The sequence below is a fragment of the Phacochoerus africanus genome, chromosome 3 (assembly GCF_016906955.1).
Source record: "Phacochoerus africanus isolate WHEZ1 chromosome 3, ROS_Pafr_v1, whole genome shotgun sequence".
NCBI lineage: Eukaryota > Metazoa > Chordata > Mammalia > Artiodactyla > Suidae > Phacochoerus > Phacochoerus africanus.
Genome location: NC_062546.1, coordinates 98,451,045 through 98,473,611, shown reverse-complemented (window position 1 = coordinate 98,473,611; position 22,567 = coordinate 98,451,045). Strand labels below are relative to the sequence as shown.

Sequence of the window (22,567 nt, the reverse complement as noted above, 5' to 3'; positions counted from 1 at the left end):
AGCATTTGAGAATATATATATACATCTATTAAAAAAAAGCACATGGAGCGTAAATGGTGCAACTTAAAGATAGAACCGTGTGTGATATTTTAAGTTACAAAGGAATAAAAAATAAATGACTCTTTCGTCTGAGTAACAGCTCCTTTCTCTTTGTACCCCTGCTACAGAAGAGCAGCCTTTCCCAGGCTCTGGTCTGTCTCGCCCGGCCCTCCCTGCGTGGATGGACACTCAGCGACTCTGACCATGTGGCTGTGGCTGGACATCTGTGGGGGCAGATTGCGCCCGGCGTCGGGAGAACCACGTGGCGGGGGGGGGGGGTGTTGGCTGCACGGGTGACTTCTCATCACCATGGACTTGGCACAGGAGCCGCATGAGGGGCCAGCCAGGTTCGGGCACAGTGACCCCAGGCCGCAGGTGGGGTCCTTCGCTCTTGCTCTGAAGCTGTAGCACCTTCCTTGTGGGGTGTCTAATGCCTCGAGTGAGTTGGGGGGCACCCATTCATAGTTATTTGTTATTCTTGCCTCGAATATCACACGATTTATAAAAATATAAATAACAAAGTGTGAACTGGGTTCCTTGTCCCCTCTAAGGACAGATGGGGAGCTAGGGGTCCCCATGCCCCTCCGGCTCGCAGGCGGGGAGCCAGCAGTCCAGGGAGGAGCCACACCGGCCCCGAGATGGCACCCGTGGCCGCCGGGCTCTGCAGCGCGTTCGTGGCACAGAGGACACCACAGGAGGTGAGGGGACAGACAAGGGACCAGGGACGTGAGGAAGTGGTGGCTGCAGCGCAGGGGTGGCCGGGCCTAGAGCCGCGTCTGGGCTTCAGGGATGTAGATCTCAATGCTGTCGGCCCGCTCGCCCACCGAGCTCTGGCGGAAAGAGGCTGCCCGCTTGGCTGCCGCCAGCCGCCTCCGGGCCTCCTGGCGCTGTCTGTCCGGCAGGTCCAGAGACTTCTCTCTCGTAATAGCCAGTTTCCCTTTGGGGGGCTTCTTTGGTATTGGAGGGGGGACCTTTCTTTCCTCCTGAAAAGCATCACAAGTCACAGTTGGGGAGTCAGGGACTGAGCATGGCCGTGTGCGCTGCTGTGACTTCCCTCGGTTCCTGATGCAAACCCCAGGGTGCCCGCCCTCCTTGGTATCAGTTCATGCGCCCTTCAGACCCTCACCCGTCCCCTCGGTGTGGGCACCCGCTCCCTCTCAGGTCTCCGCCTCTCCTGGGTGTGTCAGATGATGCCACTGACACCCCTGCCAAACCCGTCTTTTCAACAGACTCCAAGGTCTGAGGTCCTGGAACTTGTCTCTTGTGGGCGCCCCAGGGAACGCTGGCCACATTCTCTATCCTGGGCCTTGAGCCTCCCGACACTGACCACACAGGATTGTTCCCTGACTTGGTAAAAGGATGCACATCGTTATTTCTGACCCTTATCTCCTGTTCTCAAATAAGTCACACCAAGATATGTGGATGTAAGGATTACTGCGCATCTTCAGAAAGGTTTAAGAAGTTGTCTTCTCAGTGATTTATTAGAATAACTTTTTCATTTGGAATCACCCCTTATGAGCTCCTCCCCTTCAAAACTGAACTACAGGTTTCCTGGTCTTGCTTACATGTGACCTGGTCCCTTGGGGGCCCCTCTGCCCTGTTATCTGTAGTCAGAAGGACCTGGTCAGCCACCTGTCCTGGCAGCTGTGGCCTCTGGCCTGGAGCCATCAAGACAGTGGGCAGCACCTTTTGGGGAAAAGTCGATGGGGAGGTGGGTGGTTTTTATTCTGATTATCTAGCTATACATCCTCTGCTATATGTGCAATGCCATTGTGCCAAAGGATGTTGGCTTAATTTTCCTTAACATTTTATTTGAACTGATAATGTCCATCCAGGAAAATCAGATGATGACTACTTAGAACATCTCAAAAATGTGTTAGGACATCAACATCTTTATTGGTAATTCAGACCTATTCATTATTCCTAAATGACGCCTAACGGGAAGAAGTGAAGCTATATGTTCACACTCAGTGGATAGTTCAGCCTGTTTCCAGGGCCAAGGCTCAGTTTACAACCTCAAGTTGTTCTGTGAAGTTTAAGCGTTTCTCATTTTCAACACCAGGTATACAACTAGAATGTTCCTGACTCTGAGCGATGCACTGGAACCAACCTGGAACTTTCCCTGGGGAAAGTCAGCTCAGAACAAAACACACAGAGGTTTGAGAAGCTAATTCAGATGGTAGATCCCTACAGAAAACAAGACCATGGATTTACCCATGACTTGTAGGGTCTTCCTGGAATGTCTGCACTTGAGAAATTGAGCAAGAAAGGGGCTCAGTGCACGTGCTGGGGTTTAACTGCACTGGTTAGACCATGTGGGTTTACACGTGGGTTCTGTGTTGCCACCAGGGACCGAGCCTAACGTTATAACGTGATATTGGGAGCAGGTGGACTGGACAACCTGGGGCGGTGAGTGGCACCTGCAGCCACAGTGGCGGGGGTTACCTTTCTGTCCGGAGACTCCGCCGCCCGCCAGTCATTGAGCTTCAGCTGGTGCAGCTCATCAAACTTCATGCTGACGTCCTGGACGGAGAGCTGCAGCATGTCCCAGTACCCGGCCAGGTCTTGGGAGGTGGGCCTGGGCATGGCGCTCGGGTCCTGCCAATACGCATGGGTGTTAGAGCGCACACCGGGGGGGGGGGTGTTCTTCCCACCTGTGCCCTTCAGGGGGAGGGGTCAGGGAGAAGCCCCGCTAGCCCAGGATCTGTGCAGATGTTCAAGAGGGCCCACAAGGAGTCAGTAACTGTTTACGTAAGTATTTGCTGACAGTTAAAAAATCTGAAAAGGCTATTCCTGTGTGATACCAACTCTGCGACACTCTGGAAAAGGCAAAACTATGGAGACAGTAACAAGATCAGTGGTTTGTCAGGGGTTGAGGGGAGGGAGGGATGAGCAGGAAGAGCACAGGGGATTTTTTAGGTCAGTGACACTACTCTGTACAACACTGTCATGGTGGATACACTTGTCTAAATCCAAAGAATGTCCAACCCCAAGATTGAACCCCAGTGTATCTCTGGGTGATGGTGATGTGTTTGTTCATGTAGATTTGTCATGTTATACAGGTACCGTCTGGCGGGGATGTTGATGATGGGGGGGAGCTAAGCATGTGTGGGGTCGGGGGGGGTGTGTGGGATTTTTCTCTGTATTTTTCACTCAATTTGTCTGTGACCCTAAAATTTCTCTAAAAAATAAAGTTTATTGACCTGATTAAAAAATGGGCAGAGGATCTGAAAAAGACGTTTTCCCAAAAAAGCTACACAGGTGGCCAACAGGCACATGAAAAGATGCTCAATGTCACTAATCATCAGGGAAACGTGAATCAGACCACAATAAGATGTCACCTAGCACCTGTCGTAATGGCCGTCATCAAAGAGACCACAGAGTACAAGACACAGGTGGTGAGGTGGGGCTTGGAGCCACGGCTCTTTCTGATGCTCTCTGAGGGATTTCAGCCCAGATTTCGATGGTCTACACCCTACACATGGACCACGTATTCTGTTGCTCCCACACAGAGAAGGGGACAGGCAGGTCAACCACCTGAAGGAACAGAATCGTCTTGGGGACAAGGTTCCTGCCTTTGGAAGGCACAGGTGTGCCACATATTGGCACACAGGCAGCCGAGGGCCATTGTGACCCTGAGATGGGTTTTGTTTCTGGTCCCAGCACCTGATGGATGTGTGTAGCTGCAGTGAGTTGTCTATACTTAAAACTGGGTGACTCCACAGGATCAGAGGCCAGCGGCCTGATTGTTCTCATCACCCAGTGCTGGCCAGTGGCTGCGCCGTGCATTCTCTGAACTGACCAGGCCAGCTCGGCCAGTTTACCTGCCTGCAGGCACCTGAGTTTGTACCCAATCTTGGGTGAAGCTTTTTTTGGGTGTGGTTCCCTTGATTCAGTGGGGGGCTATCTAATATTAAACACAGAAGTTTCTGCTGGGTAAAGGTTTATCTGAATTTGCTTAAAATGTGTAATCTCCAGCTTATTTTCAAGTTGCTCACATGAAGTACAACAAGAAGTTCTATTTGGTTTGCTTCTGACTTCCTTTAACCTTTGCTTAGTCCATTTGGGCTGCAAGAACCAGGGTACCAGAGACTGAGGGGCTATTTCTCCCAGTGCTGGAGGCTGGATCCAAGATCAAGGACCTGGCAGGTTCAGTGTTCAATGAGACCCTTTCCTGGCTCACAGGGGGTCTTCCCACTGTGTCCTCTCATGGGGGAGGGTTGGATGTCTCTAAGTGCACTGTTATAGGGTGATTAATTCATTTCGGGGGCTCCACCCTTATGACCTCATCACCTCCCACAGGCGCCCCCCCCCCACCATCACATGGGGGTTAGGATTCAACATGCAAATGAGTCCTGGTTCCACAAACGGTCACTTTTTTTTGTCTTTTTTAGGGTCACACCCACGGCATATGGAGGTTCCCAGGCTAGGGGTCGAATCAAAGCTGTATCTGCCAGCCTACACCACAGTCACGGCAATGCAGGATCTGAGTCTCGTCTGTGACCTACACCACAGATCATGGCAGTGCCTGATCCCTAACCCACTGAGCAAGGCCAGGGATCAAACATGCATCCTCATGGATACTAGTCAGATTTGTTTCCACTGAGCCATGACGGGAACTCCCCAGAAGGTCACTTTTTGAGCCCTGTCTGTTCTGTGGGATGCAGCCAGATGGAAGCCTGTGCTGATGTGAAGGCATCTCAAGAACTGTCACTTGCACAAAATGCCCTTGTTTTCTCCTCATCCAGAGTGAGAACTGCTATCTGGAGTCATTATTTGTGGTTTGAGGCCTGTTCTCCATTGAGCCACCAGGGGGCAGCCTGGGAGCACGGACCTGAGGCCCCTGACACGCAGGTGCAGGTGTGGATGTGAGTGCAGGTGGAGGTGCAGGTGTGGGTTTGGATGCAGGTGCAGGTGTGGGTACAGGTGCAGGTGTGAATCTTGGTGTGGGTGCCAGTGTGGGTGTGGGTGTGGGTGTGGGTGCAGGTATGGGTTCGGGTGCAGCCCACTGACTTCAATGGCAGGTCCTTTCTGGTGTTGTCTGGATGAGTTGCCCATCGTCCTTTCTAAGTATCTGGTGGATTCTGACATCCCACAGCCATTCCTTGACTTAAAACTATTACAACCTAGAGCTTACAACCGTGGGTAGTTAGGCTCGGGTGAGCACGGCCCCTGCCTGTCCTTTCAGCATCTCTCCTGCCAGCCCTGCTTTGCACCCCATCCCAACTTTAACAATTGCTCCAGGGTTTTTGTCTAATCCCAGACAGAGGCCAAAAGAAAAGGAAGCAGCTGCACCAGAATTTTTTCAAATTTCACATAAAATGCAATCTGATGGGTAGAAGATGCATCAAAAATATTAGGGTGGGTAATTCTAACATTAGCTGCTTCTGAGAGAGGAGACATGGTATTTGATAAGCTTAAATAACGTGCCTTTGCTGCATGTAGGGACTACTCTCCCCAACTCTGTGCAGCGGGTGCCACGTTCCCCAGTGGCCTAAATCAATTCCTAAAAGATAATAATTAAACAGATCACGGAGGAGGCTAGAACATGACTGGCCAGCAGGTTAACTGAATGTTTCTGCAGCTATATGTTTCTCTCAGGGACTCTAAACCTGCCTGATCCCCCTTTTAAACGTTGATTATAACATGGTGAACTTAATGGGATTAATTGGAAAATATTAGAGAAGACGTGTATTTTAATGACCCTGATTAAAAGGGATGAATTGGCAACTCTGATGAGCTCTGCCGCCTTTGATGTGGAAGAACATACTGTAAAGTCACGCCTCCTTGTAAATTTAGAGATGGAACAAAACAAAATCAAATCATCCCAAACCATTGCTATGGGAGGCCTAGCAGAGACCTGCTGTGTTTTAATGACAAAGTTTGGTCTGAAAGAGGTCAATATATGGATTATAACTAAAAGAGCCTGTAAAGTAATGTGAACACTATTTAGTTATTTCTCCAAATAATAGAGTACTGTCTTTAGTCAGGTAAGGAAATGTGTGTGTATAACTATGTGTATGTATAATTATGTACATTTCTACATAGATATAGCATATGTAAGCATACATATATATTATATACATGTATTTATTTCCCTTTGATTTTCAGGGAAATTTTCAGAACCAAGTTTAATGCTAACTGTATTACTTAATTTAGTCCATGGTATTTGACTTCACTTCTGAGTGTAAAATATAAAGCCAACAATATTTCTAAAATCTCTTCCTAATCTCTCTAAGTGCAGTGTTTACATATTCTGTTCAAGCCACTTCCCAGCACCATTTTCCTTTGTGGCATCCGAGTGGCAGTGGTTCCTGCATCACCTCCTTCCTCGGGTCTCTAGGGACAGTCTGATGGCAAAGGTGCATCTCACACATCCTGTCCACCCCAGTCTTCCTGTCCACCCCAGTCCCTCACCCTCCAACACACCCGGCAGCCTTTCTGCTTTGGCTGCACATTTAAATGGTCCCAGAGCGGGGACGTGTCCCCTGTTCAGGCAATAGGCTGCAAGCGCACAGGTGTCTGTAACAGGCAGGAGGGGAAAGAATGAACATTCAGTTTGGTTTTGGGTCTGGTGTTATTGAGCATCTACTTACCATGTTCTGTTGGCAAAGCCAATAAAACTGCTGGAATTTCTGGGACATCAGAAGCTGGGCACTTCCAACAGCACTCCTGATCTTACCAAGTACTGTTAAAAAAAAACAAAAACAAAAGCAGGTTTAAAACTGGGTCAACTGAAAACTAAAGCAAAAGCATCACACAAAGTGGGCATATGCCATTATTCTAGTCTCTTTCCCTGGAGGGTAGAACTTTGAGTTTATTGTGTGAAATACAGGCTATTGTGTGGAATTATCTTTCTGCTCCATTCCTGAACACGAGGGTGATTCCCACTGACCAAGTGCCAGCTACCAGGATGCGTCAGTGTTTAGTTTGGGAAGTGTATGGTTTGGGAATTTAGTTTGGAAAGTTTAACACCACCGAGACCTTGGGGGTCAGTGGGGTGACCAGTCACTCCAACCCGCTCACAGCGCAACTTGTTCACGGTGGAGGCGTCCTACTTGGTCTTGGTGCGAACATCCCCTTGGTGTGCCAAGGCCCGCCCCCCCCCCCTTTTAGGACATACAAAGGGTCAGTTTAACCTACAAGCCACTTCTAGGTTGTAACACTTTAATTCATCAAATAGTACTTTGAAAAGGTAAATATTATAGCTTTGTCAGTGGAAAGAATTTAGCCAATTAAAGGACAGGTATGACAACTCCGGGAGTTTACTGTATAAATAAAAGACTTCATGCCTGAAATTCTGGAGAAAAGCCACACCCACAACCTCCAGGTGCTTGCATGATTCCCATCTTTCTGCCCCAACCTTAGCCTGTGTAAACATCACCATTGTTTTGGAAATAATAGCTTTGGTGGATCCCAGCTCCCATGACTCTCAAAAGCACTTAGGAATCTGTTGGAAAACATTTCTGGCCACTAGACTAGGGCCCGTTTATCTCTGATGTTTTATTGCCTGAAGCAACAATTGCCAGTCATTCCCCCGAGGTTACCTGGGACCTGCCTGAGGGGCCTGAATGGATCCCTCCATCTGCTCAATTTCATCTCCTCTTTTGGGTCCTCCTCGAGACGTGTGCAGAACACAGATAACAAGCAGCACACCAGACCCCCCAAACTCCAAGTTCAGTAGTTCAGCCTTGTATGGGAAGGGGGGTGGCAAGCTTGTCTCTGACGCCCGCTGGAAAGCATTCAGGAAAAGGGGCGCTTAGCCTGCAGATGTGGCCATGATGAAGCAGAGACAGACCCATCACCACCTTCAGGCTCCGGGACAGAATGTTCCACCTCCCGAAGTTCTATGGGATTTGCCCACAGAGGCCAGACCTACCAGCACGTGAGGGACTGGAGGGTTGCGTACAGGCAGGTCCCTGCTCGGGGGTCTGGGCTGGGCCTGCAACCCAGCATCTCCACCAGCTCCAGGTTGTGAACTGATCCCCTCGGCCCTTGAACGCTGCTGGCTTGGATGGTGTCCATGAAAGTGTGAGCCAAGTCCAGAGACATAAACTCCATTTCGCTGGCTCCCTCCCAAATTTCCCCAAATGTTAATGATTTTGACAGGCAGGCTCCAAAACAATGGCTCAAGGCTCATTCAACATGCATTAGAGAGTGGCATCAAAGACTGACCCGTGACAGCACCGCCACACTGCAAGGGACCCTGTCCCTGGGCCTCCCCCTGGGGAGACGGGGGTCACAGGTGTGGTCAGGAAGGGCCTCAGCAGCCACGTAACGAAGTATCCCATGTCCCAGAAACAGACCTGCTGCTGTGAAGGGCGCTAAGGACACGTTCTAACGTAACAGAAACCAGCCTCAAAGCAGGAGGGGCAGCCCACCATCCATGTTTGCCAGCTGAGGATCTGCTTGTATACAACACGTTCTTAATGTGTTTTTTTGCTGGGTAAGATAAAGGACCCCAACCCTTAATTTGCCTGTATTCTCTCACTTGTCTGTCGGTTGTTGTTCCCCAAAGTTTCACACACACTCTAGTTGGAAGGAAAGTATCACAAGTGCCCCCCTCCACCGCCCCCATCACATCCCTGTGAGGATATGCTGGTTTTCCTGACCCACGGTAGCCAGTGCCTCCCCCACCACCATCCGGTACCACCACAGCACCCTTATCATTGCTAAGAAATTCATAATTCATCTAAAGTCATCTAATTCTAGATTGCTCCTAGAATATTAGAGTTAGAAAGGGTAACCTCTAATACAGGTGCATTATTGGGACCACACTCTGGCATCCTTTCAGACTTAAAAAAAAAGGATGTTGTCTTGTCACCACCCTGACACCTGTGCCTTATCTATCCATCACCAGAGGGCTGCTCCCCCAGCCCCTCCATCCCACACAACGCTCACTGGCTTTGCCTCCAGCCCCGCAGGGGGAGGGGTGGGGGGAGGGGAGTGGAGAGGGGGCACAGCCTGGAAGGGGGAAAGGATTTGTTCGTAGTTTGTTCACAGTTTGACCCTCACAGTGAGTTCATTTCTGCAGCTTTGATCTTGACTGCTGAGTGGAAACAATCTGTGGTTTTGAAACGTTGCATTTCCACTAGTGACCCCACAGCCAGCATGGCTGGTGAGAACCTTTAAAGAGACTTGTTTAAACCAGCAGGGATACAGAAATGCTTGGTAAAGGCACTTCTTTTTACTGACTCTGTGCTTCCTCAAATGGCAATTAAAAAGCCAATCAGTTTTACAGCATTTGAAGTTTTGATCCCTAATTCTCATATTCTTAAAGCACACGTCAATGGAAGTATAAGCACTTCAATTTATAATCTGTAGCACAGTGTGGCCGGGGGACATCTTGGTGGTGACTTGACATGGTGGAGAGTTATCATAATGGCATATTGATCATTGCTCCAGAGAGAATGAATGTTGGAGTGTGGCTCACGCGGAATGGCGGAAGGATGGAGCTGCTTGGTGAATGAGCATGAGCCTGACACCTTCATGTAAATATCTTCCTATAACTGCAAAGAATTTGAGGTGAAAATCCACTTTCTTCTTTTCCACTCCCCTCCCCTAATTTTGTCATCGTTTAGACACCGTCTTTCAAGAGTGGCAGATAAGGGCTCATGTTCATCAAATGCAAATCTACAGAGAACCTGAGCCAACCTTGCCTCTGATGGATGAAGACATCTGATTAACTTACCTGCTCTTTTAATTTATTTTTCATGCATCCTCTGAAATTGCCAATTCAATCTAAATGTGCTATGACGTGCCGGGACAACATGGACACTGTTCTTTCCTTCTAAAACGTGAAGTGGGTTTTGTGGAATCTGTAGACCGACTGGAATGATCACCTGAGGGTTTCCCACCCTTGGACCCCTCGTCTGCCTTCCTGACTATTTTGTAGAGCAGGCTGCTTCCACAAAGCTCCTCCCTTCAAGAGTGCAAGCTTTCTTATTCTCCTGTTTCCTGAGCACATGATTCTCTCCAAGCTCCATCAGCACTCAGCACATCCTTAGCAAGAGCTGGACACAGGAGTTCCTATTGTGGCTCTGTGGTAACGAAACTGACTAGTACCCATGAGGATGTGGGTTTGATCCCTGGCCCCGCTCAGTGGGTTAAGATCTGATGTTGCTGTGAACTCTGGTGTAGGTTGAAGACGTGGCTTGGATCCAGTGTTGCTGTGGCTGTGGCTGTGGCTGTGGCTGTGGCCGGCAGCTGTAGCTCCAATTCGTCCCCTAGCCCGGGAACTTCCATATTCCTTGGGTATGAACTTAAAAAGACAGGGGAAAAAAAAAAAAGCTGCAATACAGCAGGGGCTGGCTTTCCCACCAGACAGCGGCTGTTGTTTGACTGTATGATGTGTCAGATCCCCAAGGCTGGCGGTGGCCAGTGCCCAGAGCCATCACCCTTAGGCCTGTCCTTCCTTTGTCATCTTCTCTGCAATGGTGCAGTTTCTCTGTGCCCATGTCCTCGTCCCCTGCACTCTGATGTGGTCCCTGCATCCTCAGGGTCACCTGACATCCTGTCATCTGCTCTTCCTGGTGCCAACTACACAGTGATAGAGCCAGACAGCTCCCATCAGGGACCGTGGCACCTCAGCAGGGAAGGGGTCGGGAGACCCAGGCTGAACACGGATTCCTAACTCTTTCACTAAGGTGACTAGTGATGCTGGGGGCCCTCACTGCTCTGTCAGTAAAAGGAGATCCTTAGCTGAGGAAATCAGCAAAGCCGCCAACTCTGCGAGTCTGCGGGTCCGGGCAGCAGATCAGGAGGTCTTCAGATTATTCTCTGTGGGGGCAGAGCTGTTCTGGGGGCAAGAGAATGTCCCAGGACATCTCAAAAGCCCCTGCTGTTGAGTTCCTCATGACATTTATCTCACTGTGGACTTGTTAGAGAGGATCTCGGTGGCTCTGGAACAATCTCTTTTATTTCAGAAAAATCTACTATATATATATATACTTTTTTTGCTTTTACTTTATGCCACATACTTTATGTCATTTGGTTTAACATAATACAAAAATCCCCAAACACTAGTCTAGTGATAGTTTACAATCCCTCCAGAACATATCTATTTATGCCTTAACAACAGGAAGCCTGCTTTAACGTGACTTAAACCAGTATTTAACTGGGCTCATGATGCTTTTATTAATCGCACAGGGTTGGCTGAATCTAAATTCACTCAATCAATTCAGTGAACTGTGATTATAGAATTACAGCTTGAGAAAAAAGTTCTCTCATGTAATGGAAATTTCAATATTCTGACCTCAGGGTTTTGATTCAACAGCCATTTCCTCTAATCTTCACTTTTTAAAAGGGCCATACGCGATAACCTTGTCTCTGTTCTTAAAATGAGGACGAAAATGGAAGCTGCTCTTACCTTTAAAACATTACTAGGGAAACACCTGAGCTTGATCAACACAGTGCTAGGTGTATGTGCAAAACAGGCCGTGGAGGTGTATAACCTGTGTTTTGTCATCTTTGTTCACAGATAAAACTGGACAGTTAGGAGATTAAGAAAATCACAGAGGGTCAAGTAGCCCTCATCTCTGTTGTGTCCGAGCCACATGGAAATGCACTCACGCGCAGTCTTCAAACAGTGGTGGGAAAACCCACACAAAGTCAGAGTTATTGAGCTGGTGTCCTCGGACTGGAGCTCAGGGGTCCTCGCAGATGTGCTGAGGGCCCTTTGGGTTTTTAGAGACTGCACTTTGTGAAGGAGTGGGGTTGTGAAGTCTGTGGAGACTGCCGCCTCTTCCTCCTCCTTCCCCTTCTGACTCTGCAGAGGCTGCACTGCTGGCCAATAGCCCACATAGCCAGTGTGATGGTTCCAGGGGCCTGATCTCAGGTGAGAGCAGGGGTGGAGCATTGGGAAAATGCAAGGCTATTCCCTCCTTTAAGAAGCACGTGCCCCCAGGGCATTGGAGACAGCAGAGCCAGGGACTCTGAGAAGTGGTGGCCCAGGGTCCCCCCCCTGCCCCCCACCCGGCAAAGTTCATGTCGAGAAGGTCTTCCTGAAGGTCCCCTGGCTGGTTTCCACCTCTGCTTGTGCTCTTGACGCTACTTTCTCATCACATCCCCTCTCCTCACCCCGCCTGCTGGTCCATGGACAAGACCCACCTCCCCTCGAGGGCCAGCCCAGACATTGTCATGGTGCCAGCGCAGAGTTTCCCTGCTGACAGCATTGCTCACATGGAGGTTCCCAGGCTAGGGGTCCAATCAGGTCTGCTGTTGCTGGCCTACACCACAGCTCACGGCAAAGCCAGATTCTTAACCCACAGAGCGAGGCCAGGGATTGAACCCACAACTCATGGTTCCTAGTCGGATTCGTTTCCACTGCGCCACAACGGGAGCTCCAGACTCTGAGCTTTTAAAAAACTTTATCTACTCGTATTGCACTGACCATCTCTCACTTGTTCTAAGTCCTCTATCCTGGTCCTATTCTCCCTGCCTTAGCTCACCGCACTTCTAGACGCCACCTGCTCAAGGTTTGCACCCACCTGCCCTCCACGGATGGCTCACAGTGTGTATTCAGACAACACCTGCTGGGTGTTACAGGATGCAGAGAGTCCAGAAAAAGGTCCCAAAGGTTCAAAAGGGACTTTAAAAACCTAGTTTAGGGAGATAGACTTGATGGACGGCAGGCATTCTGCCCCCCACCCCCACCTTGTTGAAGGAAAAACATGTTCTCCAGAGGCCTAACCCTAGGACAACTGCAGTTCAAACACCATTATCCTAAGCGATGGCATCTCATTGTTGATTTGGGACACTGTGGATTATCAAATCGAACGGCATACCCAGTACCTAGTCTCAGAATTTTCTTGAATGCCCCCAGTGACAAGAAAATCATAACTTATCATGACAATGCTTCACCTCTTAATTCCCAGAGGCCGAGGGACAGCCATGCAAGTGTGTCACTCGGGGGTTCCTGCTGGTGCACACGTGGGAGCCACAGCTACAGAGAATCAGAATGAGGTCAGTGGTCGGGGATAGGGGCTCCACGTTTCCTAAAATATCAGAAGCAGCCAGTGGGTAGAATATGGCGGGGGGGGGGCAGCGTGGGGAGAAAGCCCCCAGAAACAGAGCTTTAGGGTTTAACAGCGTCAGGCATTGTGGTAGGAAGATGCTCCGACTGGGACCTTATTCCACTGCTCTGTGCTGTGGATCATGGGGTGAGATTTTAACCTCTCCGAACCTCAGTTTCTCTGTTGCTGTAGTGGTGACAATAGTTTCTAAGTATCACATTCGCTGAGCCCTTGAAGATGTAAGTGAGGCACTTAGTATAGTCCTTGGCACAGTGCTCAGCACACGCTGGCTGAGAGATTTCTTTTTAAAAAACGATAATCCTTGAAGAAATAATAACAGAATCAAAGGTACACACTAAATATGGAAAATCACATAAGGCAGGTTTTGCTCTGTGTTATCTTACAAACACACCAAAGACTAATGCCTCCATATCTTCCACACCCAGAGGGAGGCCAGACCCTCTGGGAGCTACCCTCAACAGTGTACATTCAAGGGATCAGAGACTAAGATGCCACACTTATAAGATGACAAGGCTTAGCTCTCACTGAACTTTCCCCACCTCCTCCTCTTCAGAGGCGTTCCACAGAGAAGCCACAGGATATGGAAAACATATCCTGACGATCCACCTCAGGCTTGTGCCTTTCGGGTCCTGAACCCGGGGCACCAGCCCCAGGCTTCCTGCAGGAGTGAGCGCACAGCTGCTGCTGTTGGCTTCATTCAAGTTCCCTGTCCGCTCAGGCAATTTGGTCTTTTGTGTGTTATCCTTGTGATAAAGACGATATATCCCTGTTACCATCACACAGTTGCACCAGCTCAAAGCACATGCAGATACATGAAAAGAAGCTGTGGGAAGGGAGGGATGTTAAATATCGGAATTGTGAGCAATCACCATGGGACTTGCCCTCCGCAGGTGACACTCTTCAGGCACACGCGGTGCAGCCACAGCCGGAGACCGGGCCGCATGTCCTCCGACACCCTCAGTGTCTAATGCCACCTTGGAGGCAGACCACATAGAATTTGATGACCAAGAGAGAAATGTAGGAGAATGGAATTTAAGGGCGACCTCCCCCTTTCTCCCTAAGTTAACACCATAAGTTCTAACAACTAAAGATCAACACAACAACTATTTCCTGAGTCCTCAGGGTTGGTGCCATGTGCTCTGTAAGTTACAGTCCTCGTACTTTCATCCTCCTGTGTCCACTTCTGGATTATTGACATAATCTATTACAGTGGACAACTAGACTTGCAATGCCGGGGCGATGTTACAAAGGACGCCAGGGGTCATTCTGAACTTCAGAATTTATAGTCATCTAGCAAATGTACAGAAGACTTCATGGAAAAAGAAAAAAAATCAAAGAGAGCAAGTGTTGTCAAGACATTTAGAATCTCCTTTGTGAAACTGTATTTTGGTAAAGATGAATGTTAGTTCTAAGTATATTCTAAGACCATCATTCTGTGGTCTTCTTGGTCTATTATCGAAGATGGAGGATTTGTTTAGAAATCAACACGGCATATGCTGTGCTGCTTCTAGACAGTCCTGATGGGAAGTTTTCTCAGGGACATGGGAAATGCATGGAACCCACCTGCCCTGTGGTCGGGGAGCTGGCATGTTCCATCACTAGTGGCTGGTTAACTGTTTACCACTTGCTAACTTTTCTTTGGCGTAAAGCCAGAGCAATTTCTTATAAACATGGGACTGTGATGCAGCTAGAAGAAATGCTCTCTGAAACGCTCCACATCAAGTCCTTGCCAGGATTCAAGAGATGTGGCAGGAGGAGGATGAGATAAACTCCACGACCAAGAACACTGGTAGCAATACCTGTCCCCTTATCTAACCAAACCCAACCCAGATCCCTTCACTATTACAGCAATTACTTCTCTGTCCACTTACTGCGAACTTTGCTTGGAATTGTTGGACCACGTAGGAAGCACTCTTTCTTCAATTTACTCCAGGATCAAAGGGACTTCCTGTGGATTCTCTCATTTGCTAATTTGCTTTACAGAAACATTAGAGTGTCTACAGAGCCTTGGGACACTGGCTGACCCAGACACTTACTTTCTTCGGAGAGGTCATTTTCTTCGGCTTCCCGCTCCATCTCTTTACACCAGCCTTCCATCCTCTTTGTCTCTGTGTGCAGCAGCTTCAGAAACCAAGAGCCATCCCTGCGGCACGGGGACATGCGTCCACTGTCCACTGTCTCCAGGGACGGCTCCAGCCAGGGGTCAGGCGGGGGCAGGTTGGCAGTGTCCACGGGGGCCCTGTAGTCTTCACGGTAACTGAAGAGCCCCTGCGTCCGGACGGTCCGCACGGCCCCGTACTGGGTGGGGGTGCTGGGCTCCGAGTGCCTCTGGAAGGAGGACCCAAACTGCAGGCCCTTGTCCTCTGTGGCAATGTGTCCTGGGAAGCCCTCCAGCTCTAGGTCCGCCTGCACCGCGGCCGTCACGCTGTTGGAACGCTTGAAACGCCCGTGTCTGCAAAGGAGGGAGAGAGGATGGATGGGAGTCTTTCCGAGGTGACCAGGTGCAGCAAGCCAGGGCTTGCAAATAACTAACCTCTAACTTACATCTATGATGCAATGTCTAAAGAGCACCCACTTCGGACTCCTGGTCACTGCAGGAAAGGATGAGGGTCAATGTGTCCCCTGCAGCCCTGCTCCCCGGGTGGCCGCCTGCCTTTCAGGAACACACTTCCGGGTGTGGCTCATACACAAAGTGAGGCCCTGCTGCTTCTTTACTGTATACAGTTCTTTCATGTGATAACATCTGTGTCCTGTGAGTTCTGTTCATATCACATTTCAGGATACGGGCTTCTTCTTTTACCTGAATAAAGTAATATCCTGATTATGGCTTTTGTGCCAAATAATGAACTCAAATTCTGACTTCAGCAGGTGTTTTAAAAACATTTTCACTGCATGTCTTTGAATGTCACCCACTCCACATGGCCAGTTACTGAAATGATTGGCAGAAACGAGCTTATAATTGGAGTCCAGATTTTGCTGGTGAGAACTGTGTGTGCGCCCGGGCACATGTGCGTCTGCACATCCAAACTACGCCCAAGCTATACATTTTGGCTCACACCAACTGGCCCCACAGATGGCACAGCTGTGGGTGCAGCTGGTTAATAGATTTGCCACTTGTCTCCTTTGCTGGAGGCAGAGGAGCCGAGAACGAGCCTCCAGGGGGGCAGGAGGCAGCAAGCCCAGATCCCCAGGTGCAGACAGCGTCTGGATTCCGAGAGGTCTTAGGGAAGCTATTAGTTTGTGCTCTGAATTCCTTTGCAATAAAAACCTCTGCAGGTGGGTCCTAAAATTCTCCACTGTGGGCCAATCACTGGGGCTTCCACCAGATACTAACTGGAGTTTAAGATGTAATGTGCTTGTCAAAATTTGGTCTTATGAAACTGATGAGATATGCTGTTTTAAATATAAAATTAATTAATCATACTGCTCTTGTTAAGGAACAATCCTGTAAAGGAGTCCCTTTGAAGTGTAACAACCCCCACCCAGCTAAGCTCTTCACTCTCCCTCTTTCTTTTTCTCCTTTTCCTTTTTTTTTTTTCTTTTTTGGCCACACCTGCAGCATATGGAAGTTCCAGGGCCAGGGATCAAATCTGAGCCACAGTTTTGACCTAGGCCAGAGCTTGCTGGACAAGCTCCTCTGAGACAAGCTGGATCACTAAGCCACTGTGCCACAGTGGGAACTGTTCTTCCTTTTCATTTTAACATGATAAGGTGAGAAAACATGGTTTGCTTTACCCTCAGCCCGGGTTTTTTCCCTTTGGATAAAGGATTTGACATTCAGAGCTGTCAGCCACTCTGCTTTCGTAGGTGGTAAATTACTTTAGAAAAAATTATTCCCTGGCTGCTTGCAAAAACAAGGCACTGGAGGATGTAAATTCATACTTGAGCGATGTAAACTGAAAGGTATAAATATATGACCCTGTTCCACAAGAGGCCTGAATTATTGATGGGCAGCATGGTTTTGACACCGGCACTCAGACTTTCGGCAGACACGAGGTATTTCGAGGGGCTGGTTACCTACCGTTTCTCATCTTCCACCTGCACCCCGACAGAGTGGTATTCCCGTAGGCCTCGGCTCTCCGTGTCAGAATCTGTAGCTGTTTCCACCTAATTCAACACAGAACATCTTATTTTAGCACCGAGATAGGGGACCTGGGCCAGGGACTATTTGTGTGTGTGTGTTCATTTGCTGTAATTAATTATGCATTTGTTTAATTAATGCAGAGATGGACTTGACCCAGTAAAATCACAAAGAGAGGGAAATGCATTCATATTGGGGTAATTTTCTGTTGCTACTGTGTTTCACCAAGTTCTGTATCATCACTTGAACTTCATGCTGCACTTCAGTCTTTTAAATGTATGCTAATAAAACTGCTTAGTTGGATTGCATTATTACAGGACTTAAAAGCTCTTACCACACCCTACAGTAAAGCGGGTACAGATTGGACCAGATACAGCTAAGAGCAACACACAAGCAAGTTCATAGAATTTTATGGATGGCTATTTCCACATACAAGAGCACACAGAAGGAGCTGAAGCGTTTCCCGGACACTGAGGCAACCCCTCCATCTGATCCTGTGGAGAGCCGCCTCCCGCCTCCCATTTGCCGGCAAAGCCCTGCCCAGAGTGGGGCGAGGTCAGAACAGAATGGAAGTTGTGTATTCTACATGTTGCAGTTGTATTTGCCCAAATCTCCTGAACCCACGAAGCATTTTACATTCATCAGAGGTGTAAAGTCAACACAAAGAGAATCCTAGTAGCGTGCATTTTTTCCCTAAGAAACAAACAAGCAAACAAACAACGCCCCCCAAACCCTCCAAACTCTCAGTATGAAAAATTTGCAGGACTGTTAGGCTAGTTTAGTTATAAAAATTATTCCAGCTACTAGACTGTCCCTTTTCTTTTTCTTAATAAAAAATATTACCTACTGCACCAAAAGGACTTTTGACCCCAATCCAAAATATCGTCACTAAGCTGTAAAACACAACTTTTCTTAAAAACATTAATGATTGCCATGAGGGTAAGATACAAGCCATTAAATGAATAACTGTGAAACTCCCTTCTGTGATTTATGAGTAAAAGGTGTACTTGACAATTAGGACTGTGACCGGCAAAGTCCTGGATAAGCTTTTGTCACTGAGGACTGACTCATCTGTGACGAACAGAAGTCCCGTTGCTCAGAGGTGGTGCTTGCTTTCCACTCACCCTGCGCCAGGCACCATGCTAAGAGCAGGCAACGGTCACTACTCCTGTGCTCACCACGTCCCTGCTGTCATTTGCCGCTACAGTGAACACATCAGAGGAGGTAACTTGCCTAGGGGTGCACAGGATGGAGCCAGGATTCGCACCTGTTGTCTCTGGCTGCACCCCATGCTCTGCACTGGCAGCTGGGGCCAGAATCATCATGGCCACGTGAAGAGCCTGAAGCCCTCTCCCCGTCAGCTTCTGAGCTGTGGACAGCGGTCGGGGCTCCCCACTTTTTATTGTTCTAATTCTGAAAAAACATGCATAGAAGTTGTCCCTCATTTGTGTTGTGTATTTTGGCATCTGAAAGAGGGAATAGGTTGACCACCAGAGGAAACAGACTTCAACAGAATTCCTGACCTTGCTGCTGTTAAGTACCACTTCTTTTTAGCTTTTAAGTGGGTCATGGCTTGCATAAATATTACCTTGCTGGACATGGAGACTATTACTATTATTGCCTTACACAAAAAGGGTTGCAATAAAAATGAATATATTAGGGAGTTTCCGTCGTGGCTCAGTGGTTAACAAACCCGACTAGCGTCCATGAGGACATGGGTTTGATCCCTGGTCTCGCTCAGTGGCTTAAGGATCGGGCATTGCTGTGAGTTGTGGCGTAGGTTGCAGATGCGGCTCGGATCCCATCTTGCTGTGGCTCTGGCATAGGCCAATGGCTATAGCTCCGATTCGACCCCTAGCCTGGGAACCTCCATATGCCGTTGGGTACGACCCTAAAAAGACAAAAGACAAAAAAAATTTAATATATTAGGATGTTAACCCATGTCAGTGCAAATGTGGTTGCCTTGTGTTTTAACTGCATGCTGTTCCGTCTAAGATTGGAACCTGCTTTACTTAGTCCATCTTTAGCGGAGGGACTCTTTGGTTATGACAAGTTCTCTGCCATTGTAAATGATGCTGCTGTACATACACGCCTGCTCATTATGTTCTTTTATGATTACATTCACAGCCCCTGTGTGTGTGCTGGGTCAAAGGAATCTCCCTTTACAATTTTGGTAGTTAGTGTCGAATTTGAGAGATACATAACATGGGTGAGATCAATTCATTCGTATAGTTTTAGAGAGCTTTTTGTAATGGAAAGAGCACTTTTTTTTTTTTTTTTAAATCAGAAAGCTGTTCAGAATACTTGCCTCACTTATTCCACTTTTAGGATTCTAGTCTAAAGAAGGTACCTTAAATTCTAACAAATTGTAAGGTGAAACATGGGGAAATAGGAGAGTAAAGTGGGGTAACAGTAACATACAGTATGTTTGATTTACTCTGGACACAGAATAACTGCAGTTCATGAAGATGAAGTTAGAAGGATCACACCACAGGAGGAGTAGGATACAGTGCAGACAGAGGATGGACGGCGGCAAGTGGCGTCACAGATGCGTGTGCACACATGCAACACACGCATCTTCAGACACATAAATGTACCATGGGGTGACTACAGTACAGCCAAAATACCACAAGATACTTTTCCTTCCTTTCTCTCTCTCTCTTTATTTTTTTGCTTTTTAGGGCTGCACCCATGGCATATGGAGGTTCCTGAATTGGAGCTACAGCTGCCGGCCTACACCACAGCCACAGCAACACAGGATCAAAGGATCCGAGCCACGTCTGCGACATACACCACAGCTCACGACAATGCCGGATCCTTAACCCACTGAGCAAGGTCAATTTCTCCAATGTTCACACTTTATTGAATTCTCTTGTTTTTCTAGTGAATGGGAAAAGCATAGCTTTTGAAGCCAGTCAGATCTGCTACTTGCTGGTCGTGTGACCCTCAGGTAAGCCTGTTAAATTCTGCTGAGTCTTTTCTTCCTTATCTCAAACAGGAGGGAACCCTGGACACCTGGTTTGATGGATGTAAAAGTCTCTGTGTGAAGCCAGATTCAAGTTAAGTTTCTCCACAGCAAATATGAGGCGTGGTCCTCTCATCTCCACTTGTAAGAGCATCAGATATCTTAAAATGATGTTAAATTCAAGGATACACATTTAACGAATGTTATAGGTTTTTATAGTGGTTGTCATATGGAACCTTTCTGAGAAAATTGCAGTCTTCCAGAAGGTGGAGGGGAGATGATCAAATGATATAAAGCCAGGATGAGCTAAATATTTGCCAATTTCAGAAATCCTGGGAGAATTTATACAGATGGGAAAGATAAGCAAATTTAGGACAAAGAAAAGGAATTAGTATTTTGCCTAGTGGAAAGGAAATCAAAGGACTCTTTTCCCAAGAAAAAAGTCTGGCTGGAAGTGTAAAGAGTTGTAAAGGTTTTCAGAAATATGTGCATATATAATATATTCATTTTGACAAGACCCCTGATGTTGTAGGCATTGAGAAGAAAGATGAATTAGCAAACCCCTGCAAGTTGAGTGAACTCTATGAGGCACACACGCCATCCCTGATGCGTCTCCCTTCGTCGCTGCACTGAGTGGTGGGCGCCTTGCCAAGAAGCCTTGAGCCTGGGACCCAGAAGCCCCACTCCCTTCTCCTGGGGCCTGGTCTCACGACTGACGCTGGGCCGCAGAGGAATGGTGGGACAGGGACAGTGCCAAAGGGCTTCGTTCAGGAAGCCAGGAATCTGGTGTGGCTGGTGTGTGTATATACGCATGTGAATGCACATGTGCATACATGTGAAGCACACGGGTAAGCATGCACGTACACGCACACGTGAGTGCATATGCTTGATTGTGCCCATGCGTGCGTGGTGCAGGTTTGTGTAAAGTCAAGGCAGCTCACCCATGGTTGGAGGGACTTGGGAGAAAGAAGCAGTGACCAGACTTAAGTGCTGGAATTCACTCCCATCTCAAGTTTTTGTTCTAAACTGCCCATATTAGGCTCTGCCTTCAAAACCTTGCCCAGAATAAGGCAGGTCCATGACTTCCAAGACAAAGTCTCAGCATTTCTCTCAGGAACCTACTATGAGTCCAGCAGTTAAACGTGATTTGCCAGCCCTGCCTCATGACGTGCTTCTAGCCCTGGCAGAAGCAGTTAACGAAGAGCAGGGCAGGAGGTTGCTGGAAAAGGGCTCGGACATTGAAGGCCTCTGAGTCGGGAGTAAGCTGGCATGACCTCACAGAGGACACTGAGACTGAGTAACCTTGAGGCTTTCATAGGTCACCCTGGTGATGTCACAGAGGGAGCTGCTGCCATTTTAGATGGGATGGCAGGATTCCTGAACATCAACGCAAATGGCAAGGTCTCGAAACAGCGAACACCCCAGTAGAGTTTTACACACACACACACACACACACACGCACGCACGCATGCACGCACACACACAAGAAAAGTAGAAACTCTGCAACAACAGACAAATCACAGAAAAGACCAAAAATGAACACATGGAAAAGTTAAATGCCACCATTGCAGGAGTTCCCGTTGTGGCTCAGTGGTTATAAACCCAACTAGTATCTATGAGGATGCATGGATCCTGCATTGCTGTGACTGTGGTATAGGCTGGCAGCTGAAGCTCAGATTTGACTCCTAGCCTGGGACCTTCCACATGCCACAAGCGTGGCCCTAAAAAGTAAAAAAAATAGTAAAAGTCACCATCACCATGAGGAAAAGTGATGTAGGCCCAGGTATGGGTGGCAGGTGGGAGGACAAGTGTGCTGGCTGGACCAGGTCATTAGGGGGCCCCAGGTGCTGCCCACCTGCAAAGCTTGGGGCAGAATGTCATGGGAGGTGCCCTGAGCTGAGGGACAGAGGACTCTACCCCTCAGGGGCATCAAGGTAGTGCAGGGGTGGTGGGGGGTAGTGCTCGCTCTGTGGGAAGAGGGTGTTTGTAAAATGAAACTCCCCACTGCCTGCATTTGGACCAAACTGGGCCGGGCTTCCAGTCAGCTATGAACGTGTAGGTAACTCACGTGTCCCACCTGGGCTCCAGGCCCCACCAGCCCATGGGGTTAAGGGAGGAGGAGGTGGGCTCCAAGTGGGGCCAGGACGCAGATTCACTTTGTCCACCCGTGTCCCCAAGCCTGTCCTTACCCTTAGGGTCACCTCCACTTGTGCCGCAACACCCCTCCTGCCCTGGGATGCTTTCCTTGAGCCTTCCAGGTGGCTAGAGTGGTCTCCCCATTGCTTCACCGGCCCCATCCTCCTGCCGTCCTGAGTGAATTCCCATGCTCAGGCGGCTCCCTTCACCCCGACGCTCAGCTTCTCTGACAAGGCCTTGGCTTTCCCGCTCCCTGGGGTTGGGACCGCGAGGTGACAAGCTCACACGGCACTGTGACTGTTTGCCGCCATG

General features: G+C 48.5%; 1 protein-coding gene across 1 annotated transcript in view; it reads right to left on the bottom strand.

Annotated features, from left to right (window-relative positions):
* DLGAP2 (DLG associated protein 2) overlaps positions 1-22,567 on the bottom strand; it is a 657,437-nt gene continuing 634,870 nt past the window's right edge. Inside the window, exons 12-16 of the mRNA XM_047772228.1 lie at positions 17,095-17,180; positions 15,110-15,525; positions 6,636-6,727; positions 2,485-2,637; positions 1-1,022 (exon numbers count right to left, since the gene is read on the bottom strand). Coding sequence (XP_047628184.1) covers positions 804-1,022; positions 2,485-2,637; positions 6,636-6,727; positions 15,110-15,525; positions 17,095-17,180 — 966 coding nt within the window. The 3' untranslated portion in view covers positions 1-803. The remainder of the gene's footprint in view (positions 1,023-2,484; positions 2,638-6,635; positions 6,728-15,109; positions 15,526-17,094; positions 17,181-22,567) is intronic.